The sequence below is a fragment of the Athene cunicularia genome, assembly GCF_003259725.1.
Source record: "Athene cunicularia isolate RWA chromosome 2 unlocalized genomic scaffold, athCun1 chr2_part1, whole genome shotgun sequence".
NCBI classification, from domain to species: domain Eukaryota; kingdom Metazoa; phylum Chordata; class Aves; order Strigiformes; family Strigidae; genus Athene; species Athene cunicularia.
This window is the reverse complement of record NW_020799095.1, coordinates 3343781-3368451: the sequence shown is the minus strand read 5'-3', so window position 1 is coordinate 3368451 and position 24671 is coordinate 3343781. Positions and strand designations below refer to the sequence as shown.

Sequence of the window (24671 nt, the reverse complement as noted above, 5' to 3'; positions counted from 1 at the left end):
GGGGGGGGGGGGGGGGGGTACCTGCTCCTCTCCCGCCCCAGGGCTCGCATGCGTTTACAAACACGAAGCCTCACAACAGCCCTGTGAGGTAGGTCACTGTCTTCATTTGACAGGGAATCCAAGGCAAAGCTGGGATTAAACTCCAGGTTTTTCATTTAAATGCTGCGCCTGTCAATCCTCCTTCCACAGAAACATGGTCCCTGTTCATAGAAAACAAAGAATTTTGTGCCTCTGCTCCTGGCATCCCGCAGGAGAGCGCTCACAGGCGGACTGGCAGCTACCACCACGTCCTGCGTTGCACAAGTTACAGGGATCCGGCCTCCGGAGAACAAGAAATTAATAAAAAAAAAAAAATTAAAATTAAAAAGAAAAAAATCATAACAACTCATAGAGGACAAAAAGTACAGGCAGATTAGGAACGACAAGTCACGTCTCACACTTGTAACGCCACGGGGGCGGCTCGGAGATCCCACGAGGAACGTCCCGATCCTGCGCTGGAGCTGCTGGCTCCGCGCTCGGCCCCCCCGGAGCGAGCCAAGACGTCCATCTGTCCGTCCGTCCTCCTCTTGAGCCGGGAGTAGCTCCGGCACCCTGTGGGGGGGGGCAGAGGAGGCCCCGCGGCCCGGCTGGGGGCAGCGCCGCCGCCGTGCCAGGAGCGGGGAGGGTGGGCGTCCGCCGCGACGGGTCTGTCGGCGCTTCCCGGTCCGTTCTGCGCTGGGTCTTCCTCCGCGGTAGCCATGCACGGAGCCGACAGCAGGAGAGTCAGACAACATTAATCTTCTAGGATGGAGAGAGATGACTTCACAAGGGATAAATAGAACTTTTATTTAAATAAACATTTGTGAACATCTTTATACAAATTACAAGTCCCCACACAATCCTCCAGCTCCGCCTAAGCGCCAAAGCTGCCGGGAGGGCCTTTGAGCAGATCCACCAGGATGTCGAGCAGCTGGCTGTGCTGGTGGTGCAGGTCCCCGGGGATGGCCGCCATCTCGTAGCACAGGCACGTCTCCACCATCTTGGAGAGCGACACGCGGAAGTCGCGCAGGAGGCGGATGGTGTAGGAGTCTCCCTCCAGCACCAGGAGATCGCTGTCTGTCAGGGAGACCGTTGCTCGCCAGCCGTCGTCTTTGGTGGGAGGAAGAGAGGAGGTGAGAAGGAGGAAGGGCGCTGAGCCGGGCCCAGGCCGCGGGGCCCTCTCCGCCATCACTACTGGGGGCAGCACGGGGCCTCCCCATGCTCGTTCAAACCCAGAGGCCGGGGACAAAAGGGGGCTGGAGGGTTCCCACAAAAACCAGGCAGCACTCAGCACCCCAGGAGCCTCCCGGTGCTTCCCACGGGAGCCGAGCGTGCCCAACCACGGCACTCCCAAACCCACACGTCTCACGGGGAGAAGGGCTCGCTCCTCCCCGCACGCTGAAGTCCAGCCCAGCTCCTCGTTCCCCAGGGATGAGCCTCCAGGCACAGGCCTCCTCACTCAGCCTGCCCGGGGTTCATGTTCCCCATCTGCCCAGAGACCATGGCTGAGAACGGGTCACAAATCATCACCTTGGTGGCCGGCGCGAAGGGAGAGCCTCGGAAAGCAGGGGAGGAAAGCAGAGGGGAGGTGTGGGCCCCACGGCACTCACCTCGCACGTGGATGTCAGTGTCGGTCATGAGCAGCACGGCCAGCGGGTGCACCTGGGAGGAGTCGCGCACGAAGACGCCGCCATTGGACTTGACGGCCATGAAGTAGGTGAGCCAGCGGCTGTAGAGCTTGGATGCCTCCCTGCGCAGGGAACAGCCTTGTCAGCCACTGGGGGCCTCGGCACAGCCCGCGGGTGCCAGGCTTACAGACAGGGAGCACCCACCCACCTGTTGATCGTGGACTTGTGGAGCAGAACGGTGCCAGCCTTTGTCCGGTACGCATAGCTGTTGGGTTTGAACTTCCCTTGACGGGTCACTTTGCCTTGTCTCACCTGAAAGGAGAGGAGAATCTCAAAGAGGGGCACAAGCAGGCACAACTCCCTCCCCTGTGTGTGTGTAGGGGGCAAGTGTGTTCCTCCAATTTTCCACCCTGCACACGGGCAGGGGTGACCAGAGCTGGTCGTTGCCCAACGCCACGCAAGGGGCGGCAAACAGGAGGAGGGAGATGCCACCTCAACAACTCCTAGAACGAGCTACAAGAACCCACAAAGGTGGGTGTCCCCTCCTGCCAAGGAGGGATGCAGGGACAGCACTGCCAGCCTGCTTAGGACATGTGCTTTCCTCTGCCCCCCACAGGCCCAGGAGCGACGGCCGAGCGCAGAGCCAGCACCTGGATGAGGTTGGGGTAGAGCCCAGCCATGAGGACGCCCTTGACGAGTTCTTCCTCTTCACTGTACTGGTTACAGACAGAGGAGGGCATGGTACAGTCAGTCGGGGATGAAACCAGGAAGGCTTCGTAGAGGTTCTCGGAGAACTGCTTGACAAGGCCTGCAGGGAGGAGACAGCCCCAGGGATTGAGATTCACCTTCTCCTTTGCCCCACTGGAGGAAATACCCTCACAGCAGGGCAGCACCAGCCTTGGAGGCTCAGGCTCAGCACTAGGACAGGCCGCCTGTCCTGCCCAGGGCTACACCTGTGCTCTGGGAGTGCCAAAGCCAGAGCCTGCACCCGCCCCAGCAGTCACCAGTCTACCCCATTCCTGCACCCTGTTCTTCACCAGTGCTGCAGCCATTTCTGGGAGCAGGGGGAAGAAGCCAGCCTCCAGGACTCACCATTGATGAAGCGAAGGCTGGGCCCGTACAGGTAATAGTCCTGCAGGTAGTTATCCCTGGCTCGACTGTCCCTGCGCCTCAGCACCTCCTCCCAGCCTGCCACAGCTCTGACGAAGGCGAGGTGATCGCTCCCGCTCTCCCGGCTCAGAACAGCCTTGGCCTGGAGACAGACACAGGTGTCAGCCCCTTCCCTAGGCCATTTCTACCGTCCCCTAGGACAGGCTCCTCACCTTGTCCACCTCCGCACGGTTTTGCAGGCTGCTGCTGAAGGGGTCGCGGGTGAGGCAGGAAACGATGACGAGCAGAGGGTGGAGGCAGCGGTAGATGGATGCCAGGACAATGGCCTTTGCCAGCCGAGGATCCGTGGAGATCTGGGCAAGGCGTTTGCCCAAAGTGGTGAGGGCTTCTCGCTGGTCCAGCACTCCTGCAGGAGAGATGCCCACAAGGGCACAACCATCAGCTCTGGGGGGGGCCAAAGAGGTGGCTGGTGGCTTCAGGGACCTGCCAGGAGAATCTGCCTACTGGGCTGGAAGATTTGGTGCAACCCCCAGAAGAGGTGCTCAACAAAAACCTAGAACCTCCCAGGTCTAACTGACCTCAGGCCAAAGACCGCAGCTATGAATTCCAGATAGCAACTTTCCTTCTTTCTCTATCATCCCCACCCCCCCTTTTTTTAAAACCTTGAGAGGTTTTCCCCACTTCTTGGGCAAAGCAGCATGGGAAATAAAATAGCACCACAACACGTGTGGTTTGGGAAGTCCCCATCAGCTGCCAGCCCTACCTAGGGACAATCGTGCCCAGTCTGTCCCGCAGGATCCTGTGCCAACTCCCACTTCCCAAGTTCAGAGAGCAAACGTGTTTCCATCACGCCCACGCCAGGACACAGCATTAGCTCACCGATCTCCTGCAGCAAGATCACTGCTTCATCCACAGCTTTGATGTCAGGGCTGTCCAGAGCCTTGGAGAGAAATTCAACTGCCTGCAACACAGTGAGGGCAAGGGAAGAGTCAAAAAAAACGGCATGTGTCCCATCCAGGAGTGTGGGAGAGCCCTCAGGAGTGCACTGCCCTGCCCCAGGGCCCCAGACTGCACCACAGTTCCCTCTTTGTTTGCCTGCAGGATTTTTTTTTTTTTGCCTACAGGGATGCTTGCTCAGCCCTCTCTGTTGTTGCAGAGTCTTCTAGACATACTCTGTAATCTAAGTAATCTGTACATTCCCTGGTCTTCACTTCCCTAGACAGCACTGCCTTTAGGAAAGCAAGAACTAAAGTCATCAGCACCTTGGGTTTTCCCTACTCATGTCTGCGGTCAAATCGGGTCAATGGAGCTGGCACCGGGCAGGCCGCATCCTGCTGGTTCAGCCAGCTGCAGTCTCGCAGGTATAGAATCCCAAAATCATCTGGGTTGCAGAAGATTTTGAAGCTCCTCCAGCCCAACCATGAACCTCCCCCTGACCGTTCCCAACTCCACCAGATCCCTCAGCGCTGGGTCAGCCCAACTCCTCAACCCCTCCAGGGATCCCGGGGACTCCCCCCCTGCCCTGGGCAGCCCATTCCAACGCCCAACAGCCCCTTCTGCAAAGAAATCCTTCCTCAGAGCCAGCCTGACCCTGCCCTGGCACAGCTTGAGGCCATTCCCTCTGGGCCTGGCGCTGGGTCCTTGGCTCAAGAGACTCATCCCCCCTCTCTGCACCCTCCTCTCAGGGAGTTGCAGAGGGCCAGGAGGTCTCCCCTCAGCCTCTTCTTCTCCACACTAATGGCACATACAGCGCTTACCGTTTTCTCCGGCATGTGGATCTTGGCCTGAACCACCAGGTTCTCCAGTGGGGTGCGTAGGATCTCTGGAACCTGGTAAGTTGGCATCTTGTCCAGGCGGCTGCGAGGGAAGAGGTGATAGGCAAATCCCGACTGACAGCGGCCAGCACGCCCTCGCCTCTGCACCACGTTTGACTTGGACACCCACACCGTTTCCAGGCAGGACACCTAGGGAAGGAGGATTAGGCATCAACGCTCTCACAGCTCTCTGCCCCGTTCAAACTCAGCCTTCCACCCACTCCACAGACCCCCACGACTCCTCACAACTGATCGACCATCCCACTAAAGGGCAGGAAAAGCCTTTCCCTGCTCTCTTGCATCCTGCAGTGCCAGTCTCTGGCAGGTGGGAGGGCAAAGGCCAGAGCCGCTGAGTGCATGGATAAGACCCTGATGCCACCTGCTGGCCAACCGCCCTGGTTCCAGGCCATGGGGGCTGCCAGCGGAGCATGGCCCTCGCCTCTCCCCCACCAGCCCTGCTGCCCACTCACACAGGGGCTATATCAAAGATGAGTTGGGTTAGAACCAGGCAAGTAGAAAAGGGTTGGGTACTCCCTCTCTTAAAACTAACAAGCTATGGCATTAGGCTCAAGATGGCTTCCAACAAGAGCAGCACCTCATAGGTCAGAGCTGCCATGCTTTGGCTAGCAAGAGGTTTACAAGGAAATCACAGAGAAAGTCAGAAAACAAGTGTAAAAGCTACAGATATTAGAAGGCATTAAAGGAGAAATGGGAAGGGAGCAGGATTTGCGTTAAATGTCTGTGAAGACACCAGACTTTTGCCTGTTCAGCAGAAGTCAACAGGGAGCCCAGCAGGGAGCTTTGTAAAGGCAAACACTCTGAGGAGTCAAACACTGTCCCCAAACAGTATCCCAGTGTGCCAGAGGCCAAATGAGAAGCAGCTCTATCACCCCATTAATGGCACCTCAGATGTTGCTCTGAAAACACTCCTTAGCTGCAGTATGTCCCAAACGCACTTAAAGGCAAGAAAGCCTCAGTACCTTGGTCTTTAGATCGTAGCGTTCCTCCTTGTGTGTGCCACTGTCCACCACGTGGACAATGTCATTGATGGTGATGGAGGTCTCGGCGATGTTGGTGGCCAGGACGATCTTCCTGACGCCAGGTGGAGGCCTCTGGAAGATGTTTTGCTGGTCCATCATGGGGATGTTGGAGTGCACTAGGAAATAACACCAGAGTCGGCCCTGCCCTGCTGAGCTCCTTTGCAGTACAAGGCCAAGGTGGGCAGAGAGCCTCAGCCAGATTGTATCATCACCTCCCACTTCCAGAAATGGGGACACCACTTGTAAATATTTCATTGTCAGCAGTTTCCTGCCAGCCAGAGCGCAGGAGAAATCTTCCAACCACCATTAGGGAAGGCCTCATTGCAGCTGCTTTGACCTACAGCTCAACAGCCACAGGAGCTTGGGTCACCTCCCGTCCCAGAGAGGCTAATGGCACCACCAGAATATCCCTGGGCCCCAGCAGAAGGCCCACTCCCCGACCCCAGTCCAGTTCTGCAGCTCTCCCTTTTCAAAAGGCCCATGAGGCAAAAATTGTTACCAGCAAGGGCCTGTAATTTTTCTGGATCACATATTTGCCCTATTACAACCAGTGATGCCAAGAAATTCCCAGTAACTGCACAGAACAGCAGGGGAGGTCAAGAACATGCAGTTTTCACAAAAGAACACCTGCATTTATAAGCAACTGAGCTGCTTGAAATTGTGCTCCTGGCTGGCCTTATTTGACACTCAATAGGGAGGACCATTAAAAAACCAAAACAAAGCAAAACAAAAAAAACAAACAAACCAACCCCCAAAATCTTACAGCCTTGAAGAGCAATACTGGCTTTTGTTATAAATTTTCCTCTTGGGATAAAGAATGTTAAATTCACTGATCAAAGCTGAGCCACCAAGTACATCTCTATCCCACAAAGCAAGGCTGGAAGATCGTTCCTGTATAGGCTCAGCATGCAGCTACAGTAATGCAGAATTTAGCAGTTTCCTCCCGGCCTAATTCTGATTTGCTGGAGGCAAAGAGAAAGCCAGTTTCTTTGATCACATACAGGTTTGGATGGCCTCTGCTAGGAGGACTTACTTGTGCTTAACATGCACAACTACACCACAGGTATGTACATCAGAGCTCTGTATCAGACTGCAAGAGCTGAAGGGGCTCATTAAGTCAGCTGGGCTACCCGTTCCCCTGAATCCTGGCCAGAAAAGGTCTGGCACTGTCACCTCACCTGGTAAGACGAGGTACCGGCTGTTCTGAGATCCCAGCATCTCCAGCAGGCGCTGCTGCACTCCTTTGATTTCCTGCCAGCCAGGGAGGAAGCAGAGGATCCCACCTGAAACAGAGCAAGAGTTAGGAATAAGTGACCTAGAAATCCAAGTGCTTTTCCCCAGCTGGACAGAAAGGACACCCGTTACTGCCTCAAGCCCACAGCAACCTTTCCCCCAAGAAACCCAAAGAAAAGAAGGGCCCTGGTCTGTGATGCCCCCTGCCAGCTGATCTCTAAGGAATCCCCCATCATATTTATTGTGAACAAATGACAGATACAGCCGTTATAGGGAGTCACACCCAAGAGAACATTTGTCTAGACTTCCTACCTGCTACACTGTATCTGCTTCTGTGAGCTCCTCAGGGCAGGGTTTTAAAGCCAGAAAGAAACCAGGCTATCTGTAGTTTCAGAGCGAATACCTTCTGCTAGCTTTGAAACTCTTAAATATCATCTGAGAGCCCTGCCTTCTTCACAAAAATATCACTTCCTTATCAGGGGTGGGTCTCCCAATACAGAAAAATAACTAAATTGTGCAGCACAAGGTTGTGAGTGCTGGAGCGCAGACAAGTCTCACCCCTCACCCCAGGAACAGCTGTATCTCAGGGCACCAAGACGCTGCAGACTCAGATATTGTCTTAGTCAAAGACTCAGAATTAGCTCATATCACACTGCTTGAGACCACTCAGTTCATCAGGAGTTCAAGGTGGCCTTGCAGAAGTCAGCCCAGCATCACGCTGTCTCTGCAAAGGGACTGAGCTCTGCAGGGTTCACTTTTTTTTCCCCCCAGCGAAAGGAAAGAGCAAAGGGGTGAGGCAGAATCTACCTGGTTCTCCATGGGCATCGATCTGGAGTACGAGGTCAGTGATCAGATCAAGATCAAGGACACATTCATCATCCGATTGCTGGACAAAACAGGACAAGACACGCAGATCAACGAGCAGCAATCTAGCAGGCAGCAGAAAGGCACACAGCCTCCCAGAATATCTTCTGGGGAGAACAAATGCCTGTACTTGGACAGTCTGCCCAGGACTAGGAGCCAGGAACCTCAGGAGCCTGGTTTTGGCTCCATCTGGCACCTGCTCTGGTCACAACTGCTGCCAGTTCCCTCTGCTATGCAGGGAGAATATACAGTCCCTTTCCCGTTCTCCAGACTTGGAGGCTGAGGTTTGTGTACTGCTACTGAACAACACCTAACAAATAAATATGGAATTTTTGGGAGCAGAACTGTGCCATGTGCACCTGGGACCTCAAATTCACCAGGCACAGAGCAGCAGCTTTTGTATCTCTCAGAATGTGGAACATACCCATCAGGTCAGCTTAAAACCACAGGTAAAGGCATCAGCCAAAACAGAAACAGGAAGATTGCCCTGAAGGCCATGGGACACCCTCAGCAAGTTTCCTGGTGCTATGAAACTGGGAGAAGTGGCTGATGCACCAGATGGTTGCTCAGTCATAGGGAGGGACCTCTCCAGGCTGGAGAAAGGGGCTGACAGCTTCTCGTCCAGCAGGCTGGACTCCAAAATGTCTAGAGGTCCCAGCCAACCTCAACAATTCTGTGACTCCATGACCCACAACTGAAATAAGATTACCCACAGCAAAGAGTACACATCTGGAGGGCATTTTCCAGATGAAGGGTAAGCCTAGCTGCAAAAAGCAGCCATCAGGGAATTCAGTCCCACAGGATGGTGAGCATTTAGGTAACACTGCTGTAAACCATAATCTTCCTAGTCTTGGACCAGGCTTGCACAGAGTATGCAAAGATTCAAGTCTGCATCTATGTATATACATACACAAGTATAAGGAGCTGTTAGCTTACTCAAAAGGTAAACAAACTTCAATTAAAGACGAACAAAAGTAACCTAGACCCAAAACTGAAGTCACCTTTATCTGCAATTTAACCAAAATACTCTGGGATTCCACTAAACTGACTTTACCTCACGAGGGTTGATGTGGAATTAAAGCTAAGCAAACACCATCCAACCACTGCAGGAAAGAGGAACCAGTTCCAGGCCTAAACTCTCCCCTACCGACATGCCAGGAGTCAGTGCCTCGTCCAATGGAACCAGCCCCACCGCCACTCCACACACCCACCTTGATCTCGTAGTGCCGGTGTCGGTGCCGGCCCAGCTTGGCCAAGATCTCCTCGAGATAGTACTCCTTCACTGGGTACATGAAGCCTGGCACCTTGACCACAGGGCAATCCCCAAAGTAATGTGAGAAGCGCTGATTGTCTCCCGTGGCGCTCATTAAGACCAGGCGCAGGTCAGGGTTGAGCTTCTGGATGCCCTTCAGCAGGATGAGCAGGAAATCAGTGTTGACGTCTCGCTCGTGGACCTCATCAACCACGACGTGGCTGACACCCTCCAGGCTGGGGTTCCCCTGCAGCTTCCGCAGCAGGATGCCCACGGTGCAGAAGAGCAGGGCTCCTCCCCTGGCAGGTGGCTTGCTCTCCAGTCGCACCTGGTAGCCCACATTCTTCCTCATGTTGGGACCCAACTCTTGCGCCACGCGCTGGGCGACCGAGATGGCGCTGATCCTCCTTGGCTGGGTGATCACCACGTTGCAGCGGGCGCCACGGCCCTCCAGGATGTAGTGTTCCAGCAGGAGCTGAGGGATCCTCGTGGTTTTCCCACAGCCTGTGTCTCCCGCTATTACCACTACGGGGTTCTGCTCAATGGCTGATAGGATGGTGTCCTTGTGAGGATCTACGGGGAGCGGGTGGCTCTCCTGCCATGAGGAGCCCCTCCTTTTCCAGAGGGCCAGGAGATTCTGGCTAAGGCGCACTTCCTCCGCCTCCAGCATGGGTATGTACGTCTTCCCCGTGATCGCGTCGCTTATTGCACCAGATTCCTTGCTCAGGTTCATCATGTCGTCGGCAATCCGGGGCCTAGATTCCCTGATGTCCACTGGATACTGCAAGAGAAGGTCAACAGGGACAAAAAGATTAGTACCAGTCCTAATGAGCACCTGAAACAGAGTCAGCTAGACCGGCTTTGCAGTGGCCATGGAGCTTTGCCAGAGTCTCTTCAGATTTTAGGTAACTCAGCCACTTATATTCTGAATTGAGGAGATTTAAAGTGAGAATTAACTTGGGCAGCTCCCTGCATTTTCTTCATCACATCCCTATTTTAAAAGGGGTATGAGCACCGATGCCTGAACCCACAGGCACTAAGCAGTAAGTTAAGCTCTCCAAGTCAGTGGCTACACTGCACGCAAGTGATGCAGCGGCCCCTCAAAGACAGCTTTTGGAAACTATCAAGTTACACCACCCCCCTTCTCTCCCTCAGGAGGCCCAGACACGTAACTCGCACAAAACCTAAGTGTTCAGCTAAGCCAGAAATATTCTATCTTGGCAGAAGAAAAAAGCAGAAGTCCCACATCCCACAGGAATAACTAAAAGGAGCAACGACAGGTCAGGAATTGTCTAGAACACAAATCAAAGCATTGGCCCAGATGTTTGCAAGATTTCAAGTTGAGCTACAGATCAGGACTTTTGGACTCAGCCTTACTCAAGAGTCACAAAGCCATCCCTTCCAGGCATGGTGTGACAGCTCCTGTTTGGGTAAGCACAGGAGGCAGGCCACGTTCCTTCAAGATGCTGCTGTTTGTCTAACTTTTCTAGCCCTTAGTTCAGTCGCAGCGGGTCATTCAGAAGCAGCTGCTGTCTTAGGCACAGCCTTGGCTTTCTAGGACACACACTGCTGCTCTGTTGATGCTATCTTTAAGCCCTGGGACCTGCACCCACCACCAATGCACAATACTGTGAGACACTCCCAAGGGAAACGTGCAGGTACGGGCACCTCAGCCTTGTAAAGCCACGAGGCACAACAAAACAAAACCAGTGCCTGCACGGGGCAACATTCACAGGCCTACAAAGGAAGCTGCAAGCAAGCCAGAACTGCACTCCCTAACATCCCAAAAGCCAAACAATGCAGACAAATGCCTACAGAGAGGGCCCACTGCCCACAAAGGGTCTTCCCTTCCCCAAAGGTCAGCAGAGACCGATCATTTTTTGTGGCAAACTATCAAGCCATGAATTTCCTCAACATTTTCATACAAAGTTTTCAATCCACGTGCAATTCCTGAAAGTAAATGGGATCAGCCCAAGGTCATTCTCGGACAGCTGAGCAAGCCTTACGTGATTCAGATAGTTCTCAATCTTGCGCAGGGTCGCTTCGGGGACTTTGATGTGGCAGGGTTTCCTCTGGTTCTCACCGAGCTCCCGGAGTGAAGTCATGTTGTACATAGCGTGGCTGAGGGGGTTGTTGTTCTTGTCCACCAAGCCAAGGCTCTGCAAAGGAAGAGTCAAACACCACTGTCAGACACAAGACTGCTGCATAGGAAGTGCTGGTATAGAGAGCACACAGGTCTTACATGTTCACAGGCTAACTGCCTACCTCTTATCCCAAATCTATCAATTCCTGCTCTTGCCACAGCAAGAAACGAGACACAATCCCATCTCAACTGCAGTGAAACAGGCACACTGGAGCCAACTGGTACCTGCCCCCAACCCAACACACTAACAAACAACTCAAACAGACCCATCAAAGAAACAGCGGCCACAACTGTATCTGACCAAACCCTCTTGCGAGGGCTGTTAACTCTCTTGCCACAGTTCTGGTGTGTTTTGCCAGTTTAGTAAGTCCTACACCATTTTTTGGACTTTCATGATTCTAGAGTCTGCAGCAAAACTGTTACAGCAATGTGTCTGCTTTAGTCCACTTACAAGAATGAGTCTCTCTTAGTAGACAGCAGCAAGGTGGCCAAGAGAACAAGCCAACACTTCCAGGGTGATCCCTACGCATCACTTTTTGCTGAAGGGCTCAGAACAAGCACAACAGCCTTCACAGGCCAGACACTAGATACACAGTAAGTCAGATGCAAGGAGCCTCTATTCTTAGACACATTAGACAGGGGATGTAGGAGCCACGTGGACTTACCTTTAGCTTCTGACAGGCCAGGGCTGCTGCTTTGTTTTCTGCCTCCACCTTGCGACGGCCCTTGGCAGCAAAAGTCATTGGACAGGGCCAGCGAAGCGTGAGCTTGCAGATCTTGGTCTTGGTGCCTACCGTACGGAACTGCATGTATTCCTAAGAGACACATAAACCACATCAGACCTGGGGAGGTGTTAAGAGCCTATATAATTAGGCAATCGTTTTCAAACATGCCCCAGTATTTCTAAGCAGAGCTTGAATTGGTTTTTTGGTTGGGTTTTATTTATTTATTTAACAGCATACTAGAACAGTTTTACTGCACTGAATTCCACTCCCCCAGCTCACAAGATGCTGGATAAGCAGAAGTAAGAGCAGACAGCTGGTGGAGAACGTCACTGAGAGCCAGTGGGGTGGAGCACAGCTACTGTTTGTTAAGCACACGAGGTCTGGAAAGGACGTGGGTGACACATACCAAGGAGGAGGATCACCGGATACTGGCAGGAACCGAGTTGTGGAAAGATTCCGTCAGCACAGAAATTACACATTGCTCTGAGTAACACAAACTTGTGTTCACTGCAGATGTATGGGGAAATGCAAACCAACTACCTTTGAAAAATATTCTCCTTCATTCAGACAGCAGACCCTCTATTACCCTGGCTCCAAGTAACAACATTCCTCATGCTTCTATTAAGACTTTTCCACAACTCTCACCACAAAGGCTTTTCCTTGCGCTTCAGGATGATTTTTCTAGGCCTAGTTTTAACTTCCCTTCTCTCCCCAGTTCTCAGCTGCCCCAAAAAAAAAGCATCCAGAGTGATTCCAATTGGAGTCTTTGAGCTTTGTGCCTGGCAGGGGTCAAACAGCACCTTACCTTGACTGTGGAGGAAGAGGTTGCAATCTGAATCACTTGGGCCAGGAGATTTTTGGGAAGCGGGAACTGCGTCAGGGCACGGATGGCAGTGTTGTCGTCTGTCATTTCAATGGAACTCCCTCCTCGGCTAGATGGAAGATGAGAACAGTTTGATAGACCAATATCCACTCAGCACACAGACCCACCTCAGGTCTGCTACCAAGTTCTGAAGCCGAGTAGTTAAAGGCACAGATAATTCTGATCATCTGAAAAGTCAAGCTGTATCTTGCTACTAAAATCTGTCAGTCATGGAACAATCACCCAGCCCAGTAAAACCACCTACTAAAAGGCAATCAAACATTGACAGTAGCACTATAAACCAGACAGCATCAATAGATTTTAACAGATTTAATAAATAATTCTGAATCCAAAGGATTCATCTCTAAAAGCCACCATCAGGTTGTTATGGATCTTACTCCTGTTGACTATTAAAAAAAAAAAAAAGATTTGTGCACGTAAAATAGGAAGTCAGGCAAGCTACTATGGTGATGAGAAGGAGCAGATTTAATATTGACCTCAAAACCAGGGTGGTCAAAAAAGTCTAAGTGCACAGGCACAATTTCTGGGAACAGAAACCTCTTTAGGCAGAGAAGAATAAGCAGGCAAGAGCCTATCTAAAGGGCAAGATTCCAGAGAAGATGCCTATGCATTCGCTTGGGATGACAGCCAGGTACAAGAGCAGGCTGTCCCACTACTGCTCACACAGAGAACAGTACAGCAGTTGGTGTCTGGCCCATCTACAGGCCACACCAGCAATGGGGAAAGCTGCAGCTCAACTGTGAGGAGCTGAAGGGGTACACATCAGCGACGAAGAAAAATCTCTCCTCTTTACTGTCCTGGATCAGTGGCTACCAGGGCAGGCATACCTTGCATCTCTGCCTGGGGTTCGGGCATCCTGATGCGCCATAGGTAGATAATCAGAAACATCGATTGCTTCTTCTTCCAGCTCTCCTTCCTCCAGTTCCCCTTCCTCTAGCTCCCCTTCCTCCAGCTCTTCTCTCCTCATGGCTTTAGGCATCCTACCCTGCTCCATGGGCTGGATGGAATCGTCCGGCTCCATCCGTCGCCAGCAGGTTGACAAGTCGGCGAGAGAAGGTCCGGACTTGGAGCGCCACTTGCCATCCGAGCACCACCTCTCATCGGGGCAGCCAAGCTGGTCGGCGAGAAGACGGTACTTTGCAGCATCAAAGAGCTCATTTCTGGGTCCCAGCAAACCCCAGCCCTACAAGAGAAAAATGCACCATCAGCTGCAGTGAAGAGACAGATACAGGTAACTCTGCAGGAAACTGAAACACACCTGGTAAGGAGAGAAATGCAGGAGCAATTTCTTCATATCCCACAGAAAATGAAAGAAAGAAAAGGGACTTCCAGGAACTTAAAAGCTTTCCTCCTGCCATTAGCTCTTAAGAAAGACAATCTGTTCACCAGCCTCGCTCCCCAGAGCACAACTGCTTATCATCATACAGCTTGTTGGAAAGGGTGGGCCAAGATCTACCAGTATTTTACAAACTATTAATTATATTTAGCATTCTGAAGTTTTGAAACCCACCTCAGAGCATGAAATACATCTTTTTGGAAAGGCTATTCTAAACAAGTATAACCTGGGATAAGACAAGATGAAAATTCAGAGAATGGTTCACCTTCTTTCTTTTCACAGGAACAGTTATTTGTATAAGGAGTAGTAAGACCTCCCTAACCCAGCAGATTTTTAGAACAGAAAAATTCCTCATTACTGCTAGTCTACCACCTACACTTAGCTCCAGCCATATCTAGAGTGCAACACACACCATGTCTTACCAGGCTGCTGCACTGAATTAGAAGTTTCATCTTTAGGCCTCTCAGTGGGCCGCTATTAGACGAGGCTGCATTATTCGGTGCTGTAGGAGTGCCTAAGACAGCAAGAATTCACTTTGCTGGCTGCTGTACTCAAAGTCACTATATTCAGACAGTCTCTGCACCAATTAGACACTACTAATTTTCTTGAACTGATGACTGTTTATTTAAAGAAGCATTTGTAGCTCTGTCTATAACTACAATTGTGCAAGGGCTCCCATCATGAAGGCCTTCTGCTGGGTTATAGGTTTAGCTGGCACAGCATCAGAGTTCAGAACTTTGCAATGCTGAATCTATGGTTTCAGGGGTTTGGGGGGCTTTTTTAGTTCGTTACTGAAAATACAGTTTCGTCATTTCCAAAAATTTGAAGAAAAATACAAGTATAGGCAGGATTTTTTTTTCCTTTGAAAGCTTCCAGGCTCTCGAAGAAAGCAGGAAACAATGCTTCTTGCGTTTTGGCTAGTGAGGATAAACCAAGAATGTATTTCCAGTGAACGTTAACTGAATGAGGACCAACCACTCTTCAGGTGGAATTAAGTCAGTCAGTGAAACAAGTTTTACAAATCACAGAATTAAAGAAACTAGCCTAAGCACGGGGGCCAGCTGAAGAAACTGACAGTTTTCATGCTGCAATCGTTTACTTCTGAGGACTTAATTTAAAACCAAATAGCTATTTTTTTAATGTAGTTTTATTGATATTCAAGCAAATCAAAAAGCTCTCTTATTGTTACAGCATCTTTTCTAGGCTCCTTGGTATCTTTGTCCCTACTCCGTAGATGAAAGGGAAACTCCAAAAGCAAACTCACTTGCTCAAGGTTACAGACAACAGTCAGTGGCAGAGCTGAAAACAAAACTACATCTTATTCTTGTCACGGATGCGGAGACTAAGATAGAAGATGATTAAGGTCTAGGACATAAAGAACAAAGAGCAGAACGCAAAGAATTTAGTGAGTTTGTGCCTGGCTGAAGTAAGAGTGCTTTTAAGCTCAAATGGGTTCAGACAGCTCAAGACTTGATTAACAGATAGGCCAACTAAGAAAGCTAACAGGCAAAGAGAGCGCTAAAAGTCAAAAATCCTATCACCAAAGTGGACGAGGCCTGCATGCTCAAAGGCTTGTTTCTTCAAGCTGAGAAGGAGCATAAGCTCACCTTGAAGAGCTGACACGCTGCAGCTGCTGCCTGCCTCTCGGCATCAATCTTCTTGGTCCCATAGCCTTCCACTTCCACATTCTTAGGCCACTTTATATGCAGAGTGACTTTCTGAAAAGCAAAGATAACCAGTAAAGTGAGACAGTACAGAACAACGCCTCTCCTCCACCAGGAGCACACCTACTTCAAACATCTCTGAACTCCAGGCAGAGAAAGGAACTACAAACAAAAATCCCAAACAAAGTGTTTCTTTGGTGCCTTTATGGGAAGCTTCGTGCCAGTAGCACAGAAAGAAAAGCCTGAAAAAGGGCTACAAGGTGGCCACAGCCACAGAGAAGCCTTGTGGCTGAGCCAGGCCCAGCAGCCAGGCTGACTTCCAGCACGGTGCCATATACTCTGGGCCGGAGCTTCTCAGGCTGCAGCATCGGCTCAGAGAAATCAAATGCCAAGAGCTCATTACAGGAACAATTCCGTTTCAGAGTAAGGGTCCCTACGTACACTGCAGCATACCACACCATGCCTGAGCAGCAACGTGCGCTCTCTGACACATTTCTAGTTGCAACGGTAATCAAATCTTCCTAACTGCTTCCCTGCTGTAATTTTAACCAGCGGCATATTGCATCACAGTTAGAGGCAGCTACTGAGCTCATGGGGCACAGGACAACCCCGCCTCCTGCCTGCACTGCCCAACACAAGCTATTAAAGAGGACTAACTGCCACCAGAGCTCCTCTTAGACCAGTACGGCTGGATGAGAGCAGCTGAAAAACCTGCAGAGGCAAAGAATGCTGAAAGCTGAACCCTGCCCTTTGTAAAAAAAAATTGCTCCAAGTCAAGAACTCATTCTACTCCTGGCCCTGCAGATGCTGTAGCTGAGTTTCTGCAAGGCTCAAAGGAAGCAAATGCCTAAGGAATTCTCTCCTGTTCCTGCAGCAAAGATGAAAGGTGGCATTTAGGTCCGCTGGGAAAACCCCACCTATAAGGCTAGAGAAAAGGCTCCTGACTTTTCCACAGTCTACATCTGGCTAGCTGCCTGCCTGCCATCTGAATCTCATCTTACTGTAGGAAATTGCTACGTATTTTGCCTCAGGGGTCTACATGAAAAGGCACAGACCTGCTGAGAAAAAAAGTTGTCTCATGAAGGCCAAGTTACTTAGTGCTCAGGAAAAAACCTTGCTCACTTCCAACTGAGACCTCTCCAGGTTCTCTTACCTGTCCATCTGTCCCCACACACTTTTTCTGGGTGCTATTTTTGGGGGTTTTGCTTGCAATCCAATTCCCTTTTTCTCCAAGAGCTCCTTCATTGGGTCTTTGGTTTAGTTTTGCTTTAATCTGAAGATATCCTCAACGTTTATCTATTTAAGTGCTAGCAAGAGTGTGAACTGATTACGCAAACTAAAATGATGAGGCATTGGTTATGGCATTCCAATATTTAAGTTCAGACTCTGTACTACCGTTGGAGGAAGAGAGACAAAAACACAAATAATAAAGGAACTCCAAAGTAGCCATTTCTAACGTATTGCCTAAAATCAGGGATAGTTAAAAAGAATATGGCAATAAAAACTGTCTGGGAAATTTTAGACAGAGTGTTATTGGAAAATGTTAATCCATCAGAACTGAATCTTTTCCTGGAATGTACGTTACACTTAAACTTCAGCTGGGAAGGGCTTTCTGCTCTAGAATGAAAGCTGGTATGATAAAAGAAGTCAAAGCGTTGGACACAGTGCACCCATCAGTTAAGTACTTCAGTTTATAGCACAGATTTGGATCCAGGCCTCTTGCATCCCAGTCAATGCTCAAACTCCTTGGCAAACTGTGTGCTTGGAATTCCTCTGCTTCATTCAATAACAACAACAAAAAAAAAAGGTCTGTATTTCATTTTGCCCTGAAGTAATATTAGAAGCCTCCCTCCATTGCAAACAAATTCTTCTTTTCTGGTTGCAACTGAACATTTTAGGCTTAGGCATTATTTGCCTCTACAATAAAAACAAGGCCTACTAAAGTCTATGCTATTTAAATTTTAATTTTCTAAGGTAGTGGGGTACACAGTCCAACACATCTGAGCGCAAACTATGTGTCCTTCTGCTGAGAAAAGTGGGTTGCAGCAAGCTACTTAAAAGAAAACAAATCCATCCTTCCACACACTAAAGGAGAGGGACAGAACCTACACTTACATACCTATTAAAGCATGTGAAAATAAAGAGAAACAGGAAGAAGTGAGCATATTTCTCGTTTGAAAGATTATCATGCAACTTTTGAGTAGAATTAAAACACTTCTGCGTTTTCCTCTGTTCCAGAGTTACTTCCAGGATCAGCAGTATTCTTGGCTCACTCCCCTCTCTGTGTGGAACAGGCACCACCCCTCCCCAGCACACCAGGATTACCTTTTTCCTTGGCCCATTAGTATGGATGTACACCAGCTTATCCCTTGCATGAGAAATGCCCAGGGCTCGTCCAATCACGCTGTTGAGCAAGTTTTTAGGCTGTGGAAATTCCTTTAATAAGTCTCTGGAATCTGAAAAAAAACAACAGAGGAACTAAATGTCTTCAAGTTCTTGTGCAGTCCTGTTCAAAGACGTGTTATAACACCCGCTTCACTGCAGCTCTGTGAGCATTAATGTCTCTAAGGTTGCAGATAGAAAAGCAGAGGTATTAAGTGGTTCACCTACAATGTCTCCAGGCATCAGCAAAATGGTACACAGGAGTGCAAAGTGTCCTTAGCTCCAAACGCAAGATGACACTGCAAATCCAAAATGGGCAATGATACTGTATGTCCCATACTTCTCCTGAAACGCACAGATTGCTTTCCCCTCTTTTAAAAGTATGAATATCCTCCAGTTAGAACAGCAGCACTGACAGTCTAATTCCATGATTTAGTGACACTAACAACCACCTAACAGTTTGGAAAGACTTTTTTTTTTTCCCCAAAAAAATGAATACAGTATCAACAGAAGAAACAACAGACTACGTATACCAGTGGAATCTGAATACAAACATCCTAACACAGAATTCAAAGCTCAGATTAACACAAGGAGCTGGTGCCATTTCCTCACTATGGAGGCCAAAGCAGCTTTGTTTGTCATTCTTTGATATCAAAAACAAACTAAGCAGTAACTATTCTGAATTTTGGTATTTGCATCCCCCTTCCGGACCCTGCAGATCACCTCAGGGTTAAATCAAGGGTCTTGACCATGCACAAAGCTACATGTTAGATCCAGCCATTGGTAGCAACATGAAATAACACCTGGGGACTTCTCCCTGAATTTGTTGAGATGGCTTGGTTAGAGGCTGGAAATACGGTTTTGTATTAAATTGCTGAGAGAATCCCCTGGAAAGAAGCTTGCCAATGCATCCAGCCAAGAAGCAGCGCCTGTGGTGGCCATGCTGATGGCAGACAGGACTGGCTAGCTGAGCACTGGTCCCCTGCCCCGGCCGGTAAGAAATGCTGCTCAGGCTACAACGCTTGCAGGAAAGAGATATTAATGATCAGTTCATATCACTCATTTAAAAAATAACAATAATAAAAATCACACTGCCGCCCAGAAAGAGCAATGTCACACCCAACTCATGTTCCAGCCTCCTTCCTATGCCCACACCAGGTGTTTTAGCTGGTGGGGAAGCTGCTCTAACTCACCTCTCACATGCCATCACTGTTGTATCCAGCACTGTATGGAAGAGCCTTTATTTTGAGCTGTAGCCCAAGCAAGATCAGATTAAGTTTAACGTGATAACAGTTCCCACAAACAGGCAGATCCAACAGCTCGCTGCTGCGGCGAGGGGTAGGTGCCACTTTTCCCAGGCTCTACCACCACCACTGCTCCAGCTTCGGCGTAAACCCAAACATACAGGGAGGTGATTTGCAGCCCTGATCTGACAGAAAGCTAAAACAGAAAAAGGGAGTACACTGGCTTCTGCTGGGCTCAGAAAATAAATTGGCCACTGCATATTCAGACAGGTACCCAAAACCAGCACAAGAGAATAGGGGAGAGGGACGGGACCTCCTGTTCTGGCACCACAGGCACAGCTAAGCCACTCTGATCCTGTGTTCACTCGACATCACAAACACGGTTTCCCCAGGCAGTCTGAACTTCATTCATCTTCCTGCAGACCATCGACAGGTTTGGGCACTCCTACACTTCTAATTCTCCACAGGTTTTCAGGGGAAGTTTCAGGAACAAGTGAGAAGTCAGCAACACATGGTCACTGGTACTGTCAGAATTTAGAATTTCAGACTGAGCTACCAAATCCAAAGAGAAATGACCCAAGAGTCACACTCATTAGAGCATCACCAAGATACGCCATCATGTTTTGCCAAAAGCTCTATTGCAGGGTTGCTATAACGCAGATACACTGTAAACAGCTCAAGAAAGACAGACAGCATTTAAGAGAAAGGCTTTAACACAGGCATGTGGTAGAGACATTCTCCAAGAAACTGCTCAGCAAGGGAAAACTGAAGCCACAGGGATGTATTATGAGGCCTCACCTGAACAATGGGGAAATCATAGGAGTTTTAGGGAACGCAAAAGAAGTTATGTTGTGCCACTGCAGGCCTAACACTTGTCAGACTGTGGATTCTTGGGTAAGGGTGAGAAAAAACCCATGCTGCTGATCATATCATGCTCTTCAAAAAAACAGAAAAAAGCCCTGCATGTTGATCCAGAGTTCAGAAAAAGAATAATTACTGGTGATACTCAGTTGTGAAACTTCTTCCTCCAAACCACAGAAGAACCATCTGAATCTCAGAGAAACCCCTTTCAGAAGCCAAATGGGCCAAATACAGAAGGCTTTTGTGTTCCTTAACATATACAGGGAGATACTGAAATACAAACTCCACAGCCTGTGATAAGGATGTCGAGAGTTGGGCATCATCTGAAGACAGGTCGCACTGTAATTTGACAATTGTCTAATTCTGACTCACAGCTGGAACTGGCTCAGGCTGGCATTACTTTTCGAGCTGGTGTGTAAAGGACAAGCTGGTATTTAGAGGGCAGCATCAAAACGAACAGATCAGAACTGCTGCCTTGCTCAATCCCCTTCGACTATACCGAGGTTGAAAAGATCGTGCAACACACAACGGGCTTTCTGCCACTCTCCTATGCACAAAGGTCAGCCACAGTATTTTCCATTATAAAGAGTAATTAAAAAAGCCCACAGGCTGCTGTTTCTCACACAGACTTGGGCAAAACTCTTGGACAATTACATGGGAATATGCAGAAAGTACTCTGATTTATGAACATTATTTGTCCATGAATTACCTTCTATGTATTGGCCAGGAGAGCGTGAAAATGGTCTTAGCCTAACAAAGAACTACAAGCCAATTTTCTGTAATTATAGAACAAATATGATATTTCTACCCACTCATACAGCAAAGCACCACTATAGTCAGTTCAAGAAAATTGGAAAAGTGACTAAAACTTTGGCATTCTGGAGTTCTACTCCATTCCACATCTCTGGGATGTGTGGAGGGAGGAGCAGTAACACAATTCCCAGATGCACTATTAAAATCACTTAATAAATGAAAAATTAAAAAACCCACAAACCTCTAGCACCAGCCTGTATTATTTGGCCTCTAGCTGCTTCCTCTTTCAAGAACAATAACCTGAGAAATTTTGTGATAAGTAACAGGCGGAGGTCAGAAGCACATTCTTTTTAAATGCCCCAAAACAAAATGCAATTGCCTAACGATAGAGCCAGTTTTTCAGATTTGGAGATGACTCTTCAGTGAGGACTAAATATTTAATCCATCCTAGAGCAAAGAATAGGATCTCTAAATAACAAAGCCTAGTTCTGGCTTGCAGCTCAGACTCTGAATTACCAACAGAGACACAATGTATTCTTCACAGCTGACAATGCCATATTCAGCAGTACCATCTGACGTATCAACAGCGACTCTAAGGCTTGATGGATTACCCTCAGCCCATTCTTATCCCAAATTCGAGAGCCGAAAGGATCTTATCTTGCACAAAGCCATGCCTCACTCATAGTTTTTAAAGAAACAATCCAAAACTGCAGAACTGGATTTGCAGAATGTTTTCTTCCCTGCCAGATTGAATTTCCTGGCATCTTCCTCCAAAGAGCGTCTTAGTTCTCTCACTGCTGAGAATAGATATTTGGGGAGGAATCATACTAGCAGTAGCCACAGCCCCATGGATGCAAGGAGTATAACCTAATACTCCCAGAACAAAAGAGAGTTGCTTTTCATACCCAGTTCCTATCAAGCCAGAATCACGTATCATGTCCATGCTGCAGCTCCGAGATCACGAAGGAATATTAAAAGCCTGCCTTGGACAGCAGACATTTCAGGGTGGGGTTATCAAAGAAGCTAATTAACTAATTTAAGTTCCTCAAAACCAGTGAGTGCTTTAGCTTAACTTGATTATGAAAGTCCACAATAATTCCAAGCAACACACAGGAAAAAAAACCCACCAAACCAAAACCAAACAACATGCAGCTGTACTGGATAAGCCTTCAATTAACCCCAACAAATCTGAAAAGTGAAGACACTGTCTGGTACAACAAGAGCACAAATAAAATGGCCCACAGTCTTGTTCAAGAAGACAGTGGAGCATTAGATCGATTTCAAGTTTCTATCTCCCTTCAAATTCTCTTCCCTGGAGAAGGAACAAACAAGCATCCTTGGAGAAGCAACAAATGAGAAGCAAGGACCAACTCTTAACTACAACACTCATCAAGATATAAGCCCCCGCAGTAATAAATTCAAGTCAGTGAAGAATGCTCCTAACACATCAAAAATTCACAGGGAAACAAGAAAGCCCTGTGGCTCTATAATATCCATTTCATAAGGAATTAGCCTAGACATGTTTTACTGGGGAGATACGGTGGAAGGTTCCACCTGGCAGTTTAGTCTGCAGTACACCAAAATAGTATTACTTTTTCGGGGGGTTGGGTTTTTTAAAACCATCATCTAGCAACCTTGACCACAACTCATTCCAAACATACACAGTAAAAAAACCCACATGCAGTTCTTACCTAAACAAGAACAAGCTTAAAAAATGGTAAAACTGACAAGGCTTCTTCAAAAGCAAGTAAGATCACCAGAGAATGAGAATGACCGACGGCCAACCTCCATCCTTGGAGACACTCAGCTGGACACAGCCCTGATCAACCCACTCCAGTCTGGCCCTGCTCTGAGAAGGGGATTAGGCCACACAGCATCCAGAGCATCAGTCCAACCTAAATTCTTCTGTGATACTGGGAGACGGCAAACTTAATTAGTCTGAGAAAAAGATTGTTTCTTAGAGCAAAACAGAGGTCAAGATCACGAAGTCTCAGTAATGAGCGAGAAGTGCCACAGACCTGACTGAGCAGGCAGAGAAGGTCTTTTCTTCACAGATTCTGCTCCAAAATCCCACCATTTAGGCCAACAAAGCAAAGCCTTAGATATTAATACCAATTAACACTGACATTTTTTAAGTTGGCCTCAGATCAGAGTTGATTTTTCTGTATTTGTATCCAAGGCTAGTAACAATAACAGTCAAATGAGGACAGCTAACAAGACACCAACTTACAAGTTGAAGGCTTAGAACTTGCCCGCATAAACAGTTATTTTAAAAAAACTTTTACGGTCTCTACATGTTCAAGGAGCAGCTGTACAGGTTGGGCAGACTTACGACAAGACCCCAAGGACTTTTTAATTGCTCATCTGAAACAAATCTGCCAATATCACCAAACTCTCACCAGAAGAGCCTTCCATGGTCAATCCACCACAAAAACTGGGTGAGTGAACCGAAGCCCAAGGATAAAAATACTCAAGTAGTCTCTGAAAACATGTTAGAGAAAGTGCTGTGGAATGCAGTACAAAAGAGGGAAGAGGGAAAAAAAAAAAAAAAAAAAAAAAAATCGGTTTACTACTTTTCTCAGGCAACACCTCAACCACCTCATTAAACAATAATTTGGGGTGGTTTAGCATTTACTTTAGAAGTAAATTAATTTGCTTTGTTGAACAGCTTGAATGCAACAAAGACTATCTGACTGAACTACAAGATAAAGTTCAGCAGAGCTTCTGAAAGGAAAATGGAACTAAGAACCAAAGAATTCAGAAACTACAGCAAAAGTAGTAATAAAAAAAAAAGTGCTGGAGGGTGGGAAGGAAGCACAGAACACAGAAGAATGTGGAAAGGAAAAAAAAAAAGTTGGTTTATGTAATAATAAAACAACTTTCCAAAGTGGAAGGTTACAGACTAAGAAACAAGACTCAAACTGAATCAGTGATTTTAAAAGGGAAAATGTAGTAGTTCAAGTCACAGCCTGGAAGCAGTAACCTCCTGCACATAACTACTCGTATCTCTCTAAACTAGAAAAGCATTATTCACACTTCATAATTTAACAAAAAGCAATTGTCAAAACACGACTTCAAACCACACTTTCAAACATTCTTTTAAAAAAGTAACGATTCCTTCTGAAGAGCAGGAAAGCATTTACCCTTCAAACACCTGAACCTCACACCCTCTCGCACAACAACTCTTGGAGGCTTAAGGACTGACATCCAAAAGAGAAAAGAATCTTCCGAGCTTTTAGACAGACACATCATCCCTGGCCAGATTCATGGACACTGCAAACATCAGGATTTCCGATAACCGCTGTCGGTAACTCGAGCGGCGTTTCATTCAGCTCAGGCACAAGAGCACCTGGTAGAAGGCCGGACCTTTGTACACGAAACGCAGATAAAGCAACGCTTGGAACCACCCGCAGCCTGCGCCCGCAGCGTGCTCCAGCTCTGACCTAACGGAACTTGCTGCACAGCGACGGCAGCGCGGTTTTCCTGGCGGATGCTCGATGGGCGTGCTCAATCCATCGGGATTTCTAGCGAAAGATTCGTTTATGATTTTCCTCTCGAGTCGGGCCACGGCGGGAGATCACAAGCGGGGAGGACTTTGGGCCAGGGCCGGCTCGGCCCGGCTTCAAACCGGCGACCTTGAGCCGAAGGGCTCCGCACCCCTTTTCTATTTGCCGGAGAAAGGCAACTCTCTCCGCCAACAAAGAGCGCCGCGCACCCGCGC

At 48.5% G+C, this 24671-nt stretch overlaps 1 protein-coding gene across 1 annotated transcript in view; it reads right to left on the bottom strand.

The window, feature by feature from the left end:
* Window positions 1-800: 800 nt before the first annotated feature.
* DHX30 (DExH-box helicase 30) overlaps window positions 801-24671 on the bottom strand; it is a 31721-nt gene continuing 7850 nt past the window's right edge. The window contains exons 3-20 of the mRNA XM_026841640.1: window positions 18036-18166; window positions 15654-15764; window positions 13538-13893; window positions 12633-12759; window positions 11768-11917; window positions 10966-11118; window positions 8919-9740; window positions 7651-7729; window positions 6789-6893; window positions 5551-5726; window positions 4514-4720; window positions 3636-3717; window positions 2969-3162; window positions 2739-2898; window positions 2297-2454; window positions 1855-1958; window positions 1629-1768; window positions 801-1128 (exon numbers count right to left, since the gene is read on the bottom strand). Coding sequence (XP_026697441.1) covers window positions 893-1128; window positions 1629-1768; window positions 1855-1958; window positions 2297-2454; window positions 2739-2898; window positions 2969-3162; window positions 3636-3717; window positions 4514-4720; window positions 5551-5726; window positions 6789-6893; window positions 7651-7729; window positions 8919-9740; window positions 10966-11118; window positions 11768-11917; window positions 12633-12759; window positions 13538-13893; window positions 15654-15764; window positions 18036-18166 — 3491 coding nt within the window. The 3' untranslated portion in view covers window positions 801-892. The remainder of the gene's footprint in view (window positions 1129-1628; window positions 1769-1854; window positions 1959-2296; window positions 2455-2738; window positions 2899-2968; window positions 3163-3635; window positions 3718-4513; window positions 4721-5550; window positions 5727-6788; window positions 6894-7650; window positions 7730-8918; window positions 9741-10965; window positions 11119-11767; window positions 11918-12632; window positions 12760-13537; window positions 13894-15653; window positions 15765-18035; window positions 18167-24671) is intronic.